This window comes from Myotis davidii, unplaced genomic scaffold (assembly GCF_000327345.1).
Source record: "Myotis davidii unplaced genomic scaffold, ASM32734v1 scaffold1919, whole genome shotgun sequence".
In the NCBI taxonomy this organism is placed as follows: domain Eukaryota; kingdom Metazoa; phylum Chordata; class Mammalia; order Chiroptera; family Vespertilionidae; genus Myotis; species Myotis davidii.
In genome coordinates, this window is record NW_006290445.1 from 7717 (window position 1) to 22778 (window position 15062).

Sequence of the window (15062 nt, forward strand, 5' to 3'; positions counted from 1 at the left end):
GTAACAATGAAGTATGAGCCTCACATGGATTCTTTATTTTAAAGAATGGTTACTAAGTCTAGAGACACTTGAAATTGTATAATGAGATGTATTTTGCAATGAGGAGATATCAGGCAGGTTCTGTTCAGGATAGACTTGCTCTCCCTCACATACCTCACTCTCCTAGACATCCTAAGATCCATGTTATTAATCAAGGGTTTGCTTTGGTTTTGGAATAGGGTTGGAGTGTTGTGAACTTAAGGCAAAGCTGATGGAAGTGAACAAAACTATGGGACACACTAATCATCATTCCTGCCAAGTAGTCTATGGCTCATGACTGGGACAATTGACTGCAAGTTGCCAACAGAATACAGTTCTTTGTTGGGTGGTGGCTAATGGTCAGTGGGCACAGATGGGACTCTGGGATACTGGTAGAAGAAGTACTTGTTTCTGTGCAAAAGGGATTTATGTGTGGATGCTTCACCTTCCCTGTCTCCAAAATTCTTCTGGGTAATTACTATACATCCACAGGCCACCCACCTCTCTGTCTTCTACTCTCTTTCCTTAGTCTTTTTCTTCCCACAATTCAGAAAGTAAATTCTACAGTCATAGAACAGGAAGTTTGAACTAAAACTTGAAATAAATTTATTTTTATTCCTCTGAGAACCATAACAATAACCCTGAAAAACTTAAACTAGACTCTCTTGTTCTCTCATCCCTTCTGCTTTTGTGTAGGAACAATACTTTGAGGGGAAAAAAGAATATTGACCTTCAACTCACACCATATGCAAACTAAATTTGAGATAAATCATAGTCTTCAATGTTAAAGTGAGTATTTAAAAGAAAGCTTCTGGGAATAAAAATAGAAGAAATTTTTATAATCTTAGTGTGAAAGGCAACTCTTGTGCACTGATAATGAGACTGAAATTGATGTCTCCACCATGAAAAACATTATGAAGATTACTTTGAAGCATAGTAGCATTCATCTCAGGTAAAAACTGCTGTATAAACTTTAACCCTGCTATTCTGGCTTCTGTAATCATTTGCTTGCTAAAATAGAGATGTTATTTTGATCTCCTGAACTTATATAAATCACCCCATTCTGTTGTATACTGTAGCTGGACATTTGTAAGCAAGGATCTGAAGTCCTGCCAAGAATAAGTGAATGTTCTGTCAGGAGCACAGCGTGACTTGCAAGCAAGTCATGCTGGGTCAAGATTTAACAGAATCTTGAATTCCAGGAACATTTACCTCCCTGAGAAAGGCTAAGATTAAATAGTCATGTGTGTAGAACAGAAAGGGAGGGCACAGCTGCAAGTTGTCTTCAATACTCTATTGTAATAATATAGAACAAAACAAGATTTAGTCGATTAACTGCTGACACACTAACCTTGTACCAAACCCCAATAAAAGTGATGGTGAGAGTGCAGAGTTTGCTACATGCCTGAGTGAGCTATAGCCCTCTGTCTGGCATCAATCATCCTGTGTGCTCGTCTTACCTCTAAACATCCCTCAACAGTATACCCCATTGATTGTGATCTTTACAAAATACATTCTTCTGAACCTAGGAACCAGAACAGCAAAAATTGTTTTAATTGCTTCAATGAGTCCAGGAATGTTGCCCGTTGACTCAGTGGCTCCCAGAATTAAAACTATAATTAATTCTTGTAGATAACTAACTTGATCAATTTAGCTTCTGTAACAAACTGCTTATGCAATAGTTCCTCATTCCAAACCAAGATGTAATTGATGCCTTTGTGATTTTTTGGGTATATAAGCCTGATGTTACTGCCATTTGGGGCTACGAGATTTAGTGAGCCTTTGCCCCCTCGTAGCCACTGAATAAATGACTCCTTAATTTGACTTTTTCTTGAGGCATCCTTGTCGAGTTGTGAGGTACACTACAACAACTCAAAAAATAAAACTATCATATGATTCAACAATTCCACTTCTGGGTATTTAGCTGGAAAAAAAAGAAAACACTAACTCAGAAAGATATATGTAGTCCTATATTCATTGTAGCATCCTATATAATAATAGAGAAACATGGTAATTAACCATAGCTCCGACATGCTTCCCACTGGCTAATCAGTGAGATATGCAAATTAACTGCTAACCAAGATGGTGGCCGGCAGCCAGGCAGCTTGAAGCGAACAGGAGGCTTGCTTGCTTCAGTGATGGGCAAACAGCCACTATCCCCTCATCCAGGCTGGCCAGGCACCCAAGTGGGACCCCCACCCTGATCCAGGACACCCTTCAGAGCAAACCAGCTGGCCCCACCCATGCACCAGGCCTCTATCCTATAAAGTAAAAGGGTAATATGCCTCCCAGCACCGGGATCAGCAGAGCTGCGAGGCCTCCTGAACCCGGCATCAACGGAGCCACGAGGCCTCACGCCCCAGGATCAGAGGAGTCACGAGGCCTCCTGGCACTGGGATCAGCGGAGCCGTGAGGCCTCACTGCCCCTGTGTCATGTGGAGCCGTGAGACCTTCCAGCACCGGGATCAGCAGAGCCGTGAGGCCTCCTGGCCCCTGGAGCAGCATGACAGGGGGCAGAGCCCAAACCCCCTGATCGCCCTGCAGCTCTGTGTGTGATAGGGGTAGAGACCACAACCTCACTATCTGCCTTGCTCTGTTCGTGACAGGGTAAGGCGCCCCAACCCCCTGATCGGCCCTGCTCTGTGCCTGAGAGCGGGGATGTCCCACCCCTCTGATCGGCCCTGCTCTGTGTGTGACAGGGGGTGGTGCCCCACTCCCCTATCGGCCCTACTCTATGCATTACAGTGGGGAGCTCCCCAACCCCCTGATCAGCCCTGCTCTGTGGGTGACAGGGTATGGAGCCCCAACCCCCCTGATGAGCCCTGCTCTGTGCGTGACAGGGGGCAGCGCCCCAACCCCCTGATCGGCCCCACTCTGTGTGTGACAAGGGGTGGCGCGGCAACCTCCCCATCAATCCTGCCTTGAGTGTGACAGCATTTAAAAGAAAAGTACCTAGAAAGTTTTTTAAACAGCTTCACGTGAAACCAAAAAGCAGGGAAACTGTACAGAATTCATTGTATTAAACAGAAAGGAGCTTTCTTGACATCTAGTCTATTCCTGAAAAACTAAGAGCTTGTTCCTGCTTCCACTTACAAAGAACATGTGTTCAATACAAATACTCTCCATTTGTCCTTAATTAACACACGAAATTCCTCACTGGTGAGAAAAACAAGAGCCAGAGACTTTGAATTTATAAACGGGCTATTCAGACTTTTCTAGGCAGTAAGGATAAAAGGAGACACACAGCACCAGTATTTCTGTCCACATTTGCAAACACAGAGCCATGGATGAACCTAATTTGACCTTCCTCTTAACACACTGGTTCATCATTTGAGGAAATTCCAAATCAACCACCAGGGACTTGTGACCCAATGAACTGCTATCAACAAATCATTACCCTGGCCACTGTGGCTCAGTTGGTCAGGTATTGTCCTATGCAGCAAAAGGTTGTTCTCTGTATCTATAAGTGTTTCTATTTTATTTGTTAGTTTAACTTGTTAATTAGATTCCACATATAAGTAAAATCATATGGTATTTGTCTTCCTCTGACTGTCTTACTTCACTTAGCATACTTTCCAGGACCTTAGAAGGAAAGGGGTATTGAGAGATTGGGTGAAAAAGGTGAAGAGGTAAAGCAAAGAGAAAAACAACTCACATGTATAAACAACAGTATGGTGATTACCAGAGGCAAAAGGAGGTGGGAAGGTAGAAGAGAAAAAGGTGGGGGGATCAGTGGTGACAGAAGGAGACTTGACTTTGTGTGGTTAACATACAAAATACAGATGATGTGTTATAGAATTCTACCCTTGAAACACATATAACTTTATTAATAAATGTAACTTCAATAAATTCAATAAAATTAAAAAGCAAAAAAAATATACCTCAAATTTATGCTATATTAATTCCAGTGAAATACAGAACAATCACTTCTATAATTCTATTCCCTCTTATCTTCATTTAGTGCTATTATTTTTACATATATATTACAAATTACATCTATATATGTAACAACCCCAACAATACATTTTGATAGTTATTAATTTCTATGATTTTATGTCTTTTAAAGAGAATGAAGGAAAAAGAATAAATTTATAGGACTTGTTATACTTTCTTTCTGACAATTTTTGCTTCTTTATATTCCTATGAGTCTTCATTAATATCATGTGTCATACTTTTATTTCAATAGTCTGTGCAACCACTTACCTCCTTTATTCTGCTTTGCTAAATATATTACTTTTAAGTATGAAATTGGCCATGAAATGCAATTACATACATACTAGAGGTCTGGTGCACAAAATTTGTGCAAAGGTTGGGGGGGGGTCCTCAACCTGGCCTGCACCCTCTCCAATCCGGGACCACTGGCTCATAACCACTCACCTGCCTGCCTGCCTGATCGCCCCTAACTGCTTCTGCCTGCCTACCTGATCGCCCCTAACCACCTCTGCCTGGAGGCCTAATAGCCCCTAACTGCCCTCCCCTGCCAGGCTGATAGCCCCTAACTGCCTCTGCCTCAGCCCCTGCCACCACGGCTTTGTCTGGAAGGAGGAATGGACGACTGGATGACTGGACAACCGCAAGATGTCTGGTCTATCTGTTCTAATTAGCATGTTACCATTTTATTAGTATAGATTGTTGTATAAAATTGCTTCTTAAACCAGTTAAGAGGAAAAAGGAGAGGAAATCTGAATTTATACTGCTTTTTATAATTACACAATTCCCTTACTGCTGCTCTTTGGTTTTTTTTATATGGATTTGTATTACCATCTGGGCTTACTTGCTTCCTGCGTGAAAACCTCCTTTTGTGATTTTTCTAAAGTTGATTTGCTATAAAATTTCTTCAAGCCCCCACACTCTGTTTCAAATAAAATAAGCTATTTGGAAGAGAACTCCAGAGATCTCTGTGATTATGGACTGCCTCTCTCCATGGGAAAATATCTCTCTGCTCCTTCCCTGGGCAGTGGTGGTAAACTCTGGTCTTCCCCACTTGCCTCTCCCAGCTTGGAAACTCCTTCCTACATGTGAGCCAGACGGAGGGTGATCAAGCCAGGCAATCTCAGACCCCATCCTTCCTCCCACCTACGCATCAGCTAGAGCCTTCACTCTATGAGTAGAACTAAGTGAGGGTTGGGAGCCCCACCATCTAGGAATTTAGTTTCAGCAACTCAATATTGGAGGAGATGAGAAATACTGGTGGCCTGCCTCTCCCAGTGATATATCTTACCCTGCTTGAAAGAGAGAAGAGGGAGCCACATCTTGTTGACCACACCCACCAGGAGCAGAGCATTTGTCAAACTAACTAGTTGTGAAATCCAGGTACCCGCCTGATTTTACAGCTTTCAGATATTCCTTTTATGGTTGTTGAGTCACGGCTTTCTACTCAGTACTTTCAAGTTTCACCTTACTCTAAGTCCTTCACTTCTAATTAATTGGTCTTTAGGAATTCCGGAAAGTCACATGACATTGGACAGGTGACTAAAAGCCCAACCATCCAGTGAAAAGCAGAGAAGGGACAGAAACCTCTCCAACCTACACTGAGGAGAAAAAACAGGTAAGAACTTTATTTTGAAAACACCATACATTTTAGTGATTCTTAGGAGCTTGGTCTCAGAATTGATTACTTTGTTTAGAAGTGACCCAGTTTCTGGTTGCCAGATGGAGGAATGATGGGAGCTGTGTGAAAATGCAGAAAGGATTATGCCCAGGCTGACCAGCAACCACTGAACTATGGATGAACAGATTACTCCAAAAGAGTTTTACTGTCGGGGAGAGGGCTAAGGGATGTCTGGCTGAAGAAGCCAGGCAGCCTCAATTACCTGCATTGCTAGACCTTTATTGGAATTTTTATCTTTAGTAGGATGAATAATCTTGGGAGGACATATATATTTACACTGTCCTCTAGGCAGTAGCATTCAGGGATTAAACATAAGGATTCTAGTAAATTCCCTGGGGTGTGCATATACCCAGATTTGTTTGGAAAGGTCAAGGAACAATCAGGGGTACTGCCTTTAATACTCCCCCAAGTCCCCCCTAAGTCAGAATTCTGATAAACAGGGCAGGCAGCCTTCCACACACTTCCCTTTTCTCAGAATGCCCTCCTTACAAACTTTCCAACCAAGTCTCTTGTGCTCTCCAACACCTCCCCCTTTTTTGTTTTTCTGAATGTAGAAGACAGAGGGCGGTTGTGAACTTTCTGCTTTGGAATGTCAGGGTCCATGAGGTGCATTTATTGCTGGAGTTCCAATTTTACAGACTATAAAAAAAAACAAAAAGAGCAATGGTAGGTTATCTGGAATGCATGGAGTGTGAGTATGCTCCAATAATTGCTCAGCCTCTATGGTCAGCTTCTTCATCATTCCCCATGTTATTCCAGGGGCCATCAGGGTCTGGGGAAGGCACCTTGTTCAGTGCTATGGAGTCCCCAGGCTCATATTCTTCATTTCTGGAAGAGGATTGGTCCTGTGCCATGCCATGGCAGGGTTTAATCTGGCAAGCTGGAATCTATAGGGTATAGAAACACATGTATACCCTCTCCCCCATGTTACTAATTCATTGCATCCCATCCAGTTATTAGTGTCCACATCTTGCCACAAGACTTGTGGTTTCTGAGGTGGGGTATTGAGAATTGAAAATGGTCATTCAAATTTTAAAATTAAGAGTAAAGGTTGCTTTAGATAGTAATATAGCAGGATCCTTGTGTCCCATATTCCCCCTTTTTTGTTTTACTAGAACACTCTTCAGGGTAGCATGAGCATGTTCAATGATGGCCTGCCCTTGTGGATTATAAGGTATTCCTGTGGATTGCTGGATGGACCAAGTTATGCAAAAGTCAGTGAAGCCATGGCTGCTATAAGCAGGCCCAATTTCAGTTTTTATCTTGGTTAATGTAGCTACAATTGGAAACAGGTCTTATTGAATTCATGCGAAGAAATGTTTTGCCACTTATTAAGAATTGCCAAAATACTAGAGGGACAGGTGGGGAGAATATATAACTTACCAAATTTGTGTTAAAAATGCTTCCTTATATCTGAAAAACAAAAATTTAAGAATCAGCAATAGTTGCAAATGACATGGAATCTTGTCATTTCTGCAAAACACAATATTCCAGAATAATGATTAGAGCTATAAATGAAAGCATAATATGGTTATTACTATTTGACAAAGCTTCCCATGTACCTTATGAAGAAAATTTTCCTTTATGGGAGAGAAAACAAACACTTGAAGCATTCCAGGGTCTATTGGGATGATATAAAGCCAATTTTAGGTCAAGAAAAAATTTCTTAAAATTCAAGCCCTGTAAGGATTGTCAAATTTATTTTGCCAAAAAATCCTATATAATAAAACTCTAATATGTAAATAGACCAAGCAGTGGAATGACCTGTGGAAGAAACGGTCACTATAACATGCACTGACCACCAGAGGGCAGACACTCAACATAGGATCTGCCCCTTGGTGGTCAGTGTGCTCACACAGGCGGAGCGCTACTCAGCCAGAAGCCGGACTCATGGCTGGCTAGTGCAGTGGCAGTGTCGGGAGCCCCTCCTGCCTACGTTGCAGATGGGCAGTAAAGAGCAAGAGGTCCCATACTACGACCCAATGATAGGGCCTAAACCAGCAAGTGGACATTCCCCAAGGGGTCCAGGACTGCGAGAGGGCATAGGCCAGGCTGAGATACCACCCTCCCCCAGTGCACAATTTTCGTGCACCAGGTTTCTAGTCATATATTAAAATACACTCTGGTTAGAGAGGCAAAATGCAAATCATTGACCCTTAAGTGTCCTTGGTTTAGGAAAGACAGGATTTATTAGATGGCTCCAAATTGCTGTCTAAGCATCTCAGTTTTCCTATTCTACTTGTCCTGGCTTTCTGGACTGTGTCATTTATGTAACTTCCTTTGAACATTTCTCTTCCAAAATTCTACAACTTTCACACATCTTTCTTCACAATCCTTGCAACTTTCAGAAATAATCATTTCTAGAATCCACTTTCATTTTCCCTTCAAAATGCATCTCCGTGCCTCATGTTTTATTACACCAAAGCCATACTTTCTTTCCAATTAGGTAGAAATCTTGACCCTCAGAAACCTTAATTTTTAGGTGGTAATAAGTAACTAACATTCCTCAGATTAGCAATAAATTCACATTTTAAGAGATAATTCAAATAAAATACAAGACTTATTCATGAACAGATTCAAATCCACCCTCTAGATTTTCCATATGAGGCAAAACTCAGATTAATATTTAAGTATCTTATTATTTCAAAATACCTAGATATTTCATAATTTTTACTATTTAATCCAGCAAACTCCAAAGTATTTTTATTATTTAAAGTATTACAAATAGTAGTACTTATGTCTCCTTTTTTTCCTATTGACCTACAAATGAGGAGATCAGATGGTATTTATCTTTCACTGACTGGCTTATTTAATTTAGCATAATGCTCTCCAGTTCCATCCTTGCTGTTGCAAACTGGTAAGAATTTTTTTTTTCATAGCAGTGTAGTATTCCATTGTGCAGATGTACCACAGTTTTCTAATCCACTCATCTGCTGATGGGCATTTAGGCTGTTTCCTTGCTACTCTTCTTGATCTTCTGGCACCCCTATTATATGTATATTACTTCATTTCATGTTATCTGAGAGCTCCCTTAGGCTCTCCTCTTGCTTTTTAATTTTTTTCTCCAGTTGGTGTTCAGATTGGGCTTGTTTCTCTACCTTATCTTCTAACTCACTAATTCTGTCCTTCGCTTCTTATGGTCTACTGTTGAAACCTTTCATAGCGTTTTTGATTGTAGTTATATCACTTTTGATTTCTTCCCTTTTTTTGCATAGGTTGTTTATTTTCTCATCCATCTGGTTTATGAACTGTATGACCATTACTCTGAATTTTTTTCTGTCATATTGCATGTCTCCATTTCACTTATTTCCGTTCTTGGTGATTTCTCTTTTTCTTTCCTCTGGGGATTGTTTTGTTGTCTCCCCATTCTAACTATCCTCAGAAGGTCCAAACACTGAGTTGTGGGGGACTGAGCCATGTGCAGTGGAAGCATCACGCCACCAGAATATCACTGAAGAGCTCCGACACCAAGATGTGTGGCTATTGTGGGTCAGTGGGTGCCATGTGTGCCGAGGATCAGAGTCACCTGTGCTCAATATGGGCTTGTGAGGGCACCTAGAATCATGGACCCCACATGTGCTGCCCTGAAAAAGAAAAAAAAAGTACCCACAGATGTGCACTGAAAATCAGAGTACCTTAGTGCGTGCCAGGAGTGAGAGTCCCTGTGTGCACACACCGAGAATCAAGTATTGGAGTCTCTTTCACTTTGTGCGGCCTCGTGCTGAGAATCAGGGTCCCTGTGTATGCTTGCACTGAGAATTGGAGTCACTGGCACTCAGTGTGCATGCACTGAAAATCAGGGTTCCCATGCCCACTGATGAAAAACAGAGTCCCGGTGTGTGCACACCAGGAGTCAAGTCACTGGTGCTCAGTGCTGCCTTTTGAGGTGGTGGGCTCAGGAGGCCTGTGCACTGGAAAGGTGTGACTGTGGTGTCTGGCAGTCGGCAACTGTGGATTGGGAAGACTCAGTTTTTGCTGCTGGGACCTTGCAACCTTGGTTGGATTCATGCCTGCCCAGTGGTGGCTCACAGAGGCACCTGGAGGCCCTTTGCCAAGGTGGAGCACTCATAGGGGCCCTCATGCTGAAGCTACATGACCTGTAACATCCGTGGGCAGGCAGCCGGGAAGGGGGTAGCCCCAATTTCTACTGCCAGGGCCATGTGCCATTGTTTGGATACAAGTGCGCCCAGCGGTCCTTCAGCGGCACCCAAGAGACACCTTTGGGGAGGTGGGCTCAGGAGTCCTGCATGCTGGAAAGGCGTGGTTGTGGTGTCCGGCAGTCAGCAGCCACAGAGTGGGGAGTCTCACTTACTGCTGCAGGAACCGTGCACCCTTGGAGGTGGAATTCCTAGGGTCTGTAGGTCTGCTGGTGGGGCAGCAGGATTTTGGCTGGAGTGGTTGCAGGGTCACGGGCAGTGTTTATGGCCAGTCTAGGTGGTAGTGCTGATGAGTTCCTAAAAGAGGCCACTCTCCACTTCAAGATGGAGAGAGTTCTGTGCCTAAGCCCTGTAGCCCAGGGAGCCCGCAGCAGTGGTAGGTGCTCCCTGTCCAGGAGAGCCTGGTCTGCCAGCCCCGCTACTCCTGCTGGATTTAACTGTCCCTCCCTCACTCACACACACACCACACACATTCACACACTCTCCTTTCACCCCCTCACTCACTAACACCCTCTCCCTCACCTCCAGCTTGCCAGCCAATATTTTCACTCCTCTAAACTCCAAAGTTTTAAGTTACCAAACACTTTGGAAAACTATGTTTAGTCATATACTGAAAAAGCTTCATTTTAGTTATATTTATTTTGCATTCACAATTTTGAGATTTTAAAGCCAATTATTTTTACCCAAGGCATTTTCTTGGCAAATTTTGTAGCAGAGATAACTCACTAGCCTTCAGTGGCTTTAATGTTAAAATAATTTTTTTTACAAAAATGGGAGTGGCCCCCACATTGCATCCTGCTGGAGGGCACTTCTACAGGTCTAATCTCCCTAGGAAAAAGATTTGGAGGATTTAAATAATTATTTCCCATATTTTTTTCTTTCCGAGTAGACTAACAAAGTGAAATATTTTATATAAGAAGAGATCTTAAAAAGAGAAACAGAAAAAAAAAACCCTACAGTAAAGGAATGAGTACTCATGAAAGGGTGGACTGGGACATTAGCCTTAGAATCTTATCTCACACTGACTCAGCACAGCACATGAGTTCTGAGAGGTGCAAAGCCCTAACAGCAGAGACAGAGGATTCCCTATGCTCATAAAATGGCAAAGAGCAGAATAAGTCCCCCAAAGATAAGAAAGCAAGCAAAGAACATCAATAAGCAAGTTACATTACAGACAAGAACTTTTCTTAAACAAATTAAACCAAACAACAAAGACATAAAATAACCATCAACAGACACTCTTATATATTATATTTACAGGCACACATAACAAACAGACAAGACTTAATAATCAGAATTCTTTTCATGGATCTTTCAGACGATGTTTTAAATTGCCCGGGACTTACAACCAGATGTGGCCCACAGGGCTCCCAGGTGGAGTCTCCAGTGAACATCCACAAACAGCCTGTTATTCACAGATCTCATCATATTCAACCCTCCATACCAAATATTGACTGTTTCCAGAGTTTTTTTGGCTAAAATCTGCCAGTCCCAAGGTGTCAAATGGTAACTTTCAGACACATTAAAGAGTCCTTTTGTAAATAGACTTTTAGCCCCATTTTCACTAGTTGATGAGCCTTCTCACAACGGAGGAGGAGGATAGGGGCCTTAGGTATTACAGGTTTTACAGGCTCTACTTCAGGAGGAAGGAGTGGTGGTAAATCCTCTTGGCATTTTGTAGGCTTTTGATCCTCAATATAAAGTGGGCATAGTGCAGCTCAAACAAGAGCCCACATAGATGACAAAGGCACTCGTTTTCCCTGGACCTGATTTCTCTTTAAATTCCTGCCTACTGATCTTTAATTTATAGACAGTAGATTAACTCTGATTATTTTTGTTTTTAATAATACTTAATAGCCCAAAGATAGTACAAAGAAAGCTGTGTGATATAGAATAATTCAATTAATCACCAAATCTTAGAAATAACTATAAAATCTAATAGTGTTTGTTTATCAGGCATTGTTTCTGATGTGTTGTCCATACAAAAAACATCTCAGAATGTCCTCTCATACCTGCTGAAAAGTCAAGGCTTGGGGTAGTTTTCACCATCATTTCCCATGACCAACTTTTCTAAGGAGTAAACATGGGAAACCATCTGACTCTTCACAGGAGAACTATTTCATTTTACTTGTTTATTTGAACTTAACAGCTTTTGGGTATTTCAGTTTATGTGTATCCTAAAAAAAATTGTTTGTTAATTTATCTATTACTCCCAAATTTTAAATATTCAGTCCAAGAAATAAACTCTGCAATTCCTCCTTCTTGTAACACAGCAGTAGAAGACTAATGTTTACTCCCCACCTCTGCTCCCAATCACCTATAGAAGAGAGAGAGAGAGAGAGAGATAAAGAGAGAGAGAGAGAGAGGGAGAGAGAGAGAGAGAGAGAGATGGTACAGAAAAAGTGTGGGTAAAAAATTGGTTATTTTCTGGAAAGAGATTTTAGACACCTTATTATCTGTTGACAAATTGCAAATTATTGAACATATTAACACATTTCAGCACATTGTCTAACTTGCTCTTAAACACCACATTAATCATTAATTATTGAGAGTCTGTGTGTTACCAGACCTTACAGTAATGAGTCAGGTGGGAATTCTTGCTTTATCTATCACACTGATAAGAAAATGCAGGCTCACAGAGGTAAGTTCCGTTTTCAAGGTCTCATTGACAGAAAGTGATTTGAAGCCTGGTAGCCACTCTAGAATTTGTGCTTCAACATCCCAGGACTGCTCTGGGTTCCTCCCACAGGACTCACCCCCCTCAGTGTCCTCCCTTCCAGCTGTTACTGCTGCTCCTGTCCTGCCTGAGTCCTCCTCATGGGATGTGTCCTCTACATGCTCATAATTGGATCAAGAGATGGCACTGTTCAGTGCAAAGCCAAATCTTCACCTTCATTTAGAACTTAACCTCCATGCCCTCTTAAATACTCAAATTTTAGCCAATACTTACAGAGGATTCAGTATGCAACCCATAATTTTAAGAGCATTATACATTTTATCATATATTTAAGCTTTCTAAGGATTTTAATGACCAAGGAATTGTTATTTTTAGTGTAGCCATTTTATGGAAGAAGAAACAGACAGAGAAATTACTCTTTTCAATGCACACAGCTAGGAGAGCATGGAGCACATGAATATTGTTTAGCATTATCTTTGAGGAAGTGAAGGGACAGTCAAAACACTTTGACTGCTTACTGTCCCTTAATTGCATGAAATGCCCACTGTGATGAATACACTAAAGTAGGACCTCTCCCAGCTGTGGGACTCTGGCAACTCTCGGCATACCTGAAATCACCCTGGCTACAGCCTCTCTTCCCTGCCAGCCTAGAAACAAAAAATTTCCTTTTGTTCTAGTTTAAATAAATGAATTTCCGCATTCATCACTGTATCTGGGTCCTATAAAGATCTGTTTATGGTGTTTTGAGAGCAAGCCTCATTCTATGTCTTCTTCCTCTCAAATTCTTTCCTCCTCCAACTGCTACAGCTCCCAGGATTCACTTCATTTGTCCTCCTCAAGGTCACAGAGAACATTTATTAGTCTTTTTCTGAGAAGCCTATTTTGACCACCCTCTATTTAAATTCAGCCCACACTCTGTCCATCCCAGTTCCTGCTTATTTTCTCCTGAGCAATTTCCATCATCTTATGTACATATACGTATGTTTCTTATTTGCTTTCTGTATTGTCTGTCTCCTCCCACTAGAATAGAGCTCCATGAGTCAGGAATTGGTATCCATTTTGTTCACTACTTGATACTGAGCACATAAAACAGTGCCCAGCACATGGTAGATGCTCAGAGAATGTATGCAGTTAATGAGAAACCAAATCATTCTGGAAGTCCACATATCTTCTCTGGTCACTACTGTCTCCTGCATGTCCCATTCTCCATCTCCCTAAGCCCAATATGTTAATGTTCTCAAGGCTCCATCATCAGTGTTTTGTTTTGCTCATTCTATTCCTTTTATGCATCACATGGGCAAGGTTGTATTAGGGTTTATTTAAAGATCAATATGATAATGTACATTAGGAATCTGTGCCAGGCTTTGACACATTTGGCTAAATACTTAAGTTTTGGAAGCATACAAAATGTAGGAAACAGATTTGTAAGTTCTATGCACAAGAAAGTTGACAAGCATGTGACTTGTATAACCATTAGATATGACTTCTGGATCTTGTGTTGTACAGAATTGTTTCTTTGGGTTACAGCTCACCATGGCCACTGGATACACCATGATGGACCCCATCTGTCTGGTAGAAAATCAAAATAATGATCTGATAGTAAATCCAACAGCACTGGAGATTCTAGACAAGATCATCTCTCAGCCTGTGGTGGTGGTGGCCATTGCAGTTGTGTATCAGACAGGAAAATCCTACCTGATGAACCGCCTGGCAGGACAGAACCATGGTGAGTGTTGTTCTGGGGTAGGGGCCATTTGCTTGGAGATAGTGATAATGCAGACTCATCATACCTTCTTCAGGGTCATCTTAAAAAGAGAGCCCAACTTCTTCCACTGAAGAAAAGTTCTATCTGTCACAATGAAATAAATATTTTAAACCCCATTGTTCCACAAACCCTCACTCTTTGAGCCAGTAACAAGGGGTTCCCCAACTTTATCCAAAGATCAACTCATTATTCTTGATCCCATCCACTCTTTCTGCTGAGGAGCTCAGCTCCAGCAATTATTCCCTTGCTTTCTCTCCCATCACTTTTGCCCTAAACTTTAGGGCTTTTTCAAATAGTACACAAATATTATTCATCATGTCCTGTTTTTAAAAGTGATGGAAGGAACAATAAACAACAGTATATTCTATATATCTCATCTCTCAATGGGTCTACCATCCAATTTTTTGCTTCATTTCTGAATAAAACTTAGCTAAATTATACCCTCCTTTCTTTATCTAGTCTTTTCTAATATGTGAACTGTAACACAGAAGAGTGCACAAAACATACACATATACAAAGTTAATAAATATAAAGCGATCACCTGTGTAATCACTGTCCATATTAAGAAATAAAACATTACCAGCACCCAAAATCCCTAGATGTACCCTCTGACACCTCACTAGAGCTCACCAATGTTCTGATTTTCATGCTGCATGCTTTCCCTTTTTCCTTTTGATAAGCCATTTTACAAGCTGTGTATGCATTTGTAAGAATAGCTTGAATCTACACTAATAAAAGAGAAACATGGTAATTGGTGTATGACCGCTACACTTTTCATTGTCTAATCAGCGAGATATGCAAATTAACTGTCAGCCAAGATGGCGGCCGGCAGCC

General features: G+C 41.5%; 1 protein-coding gene across 1 annotated transcript in view; it reads left to right on the top strand.

Annotated features, from left to right (window-relative positions):
* Positions 1 to 13996: 13996 nt before the first annotated feature.
* LOC102770282 (guanylate-binding protein 4) overlaps positions 13997 to 15062 on the top strand; it is a gene marked incomplete at its 3' end in the record, with an annotated part of 19458 nt that continues 18392 nt past the window's right edge. Inside the window, exon 1 of the mRNA XM_006763543.2 lies at positions 13997 to 14189. Coding sequence (XP_006763606.2) covers positions 13997 to 14189 — 193 coding nt within the window. The remainder of the gene's footprint in view (positions 14190 to 15062) is intronic.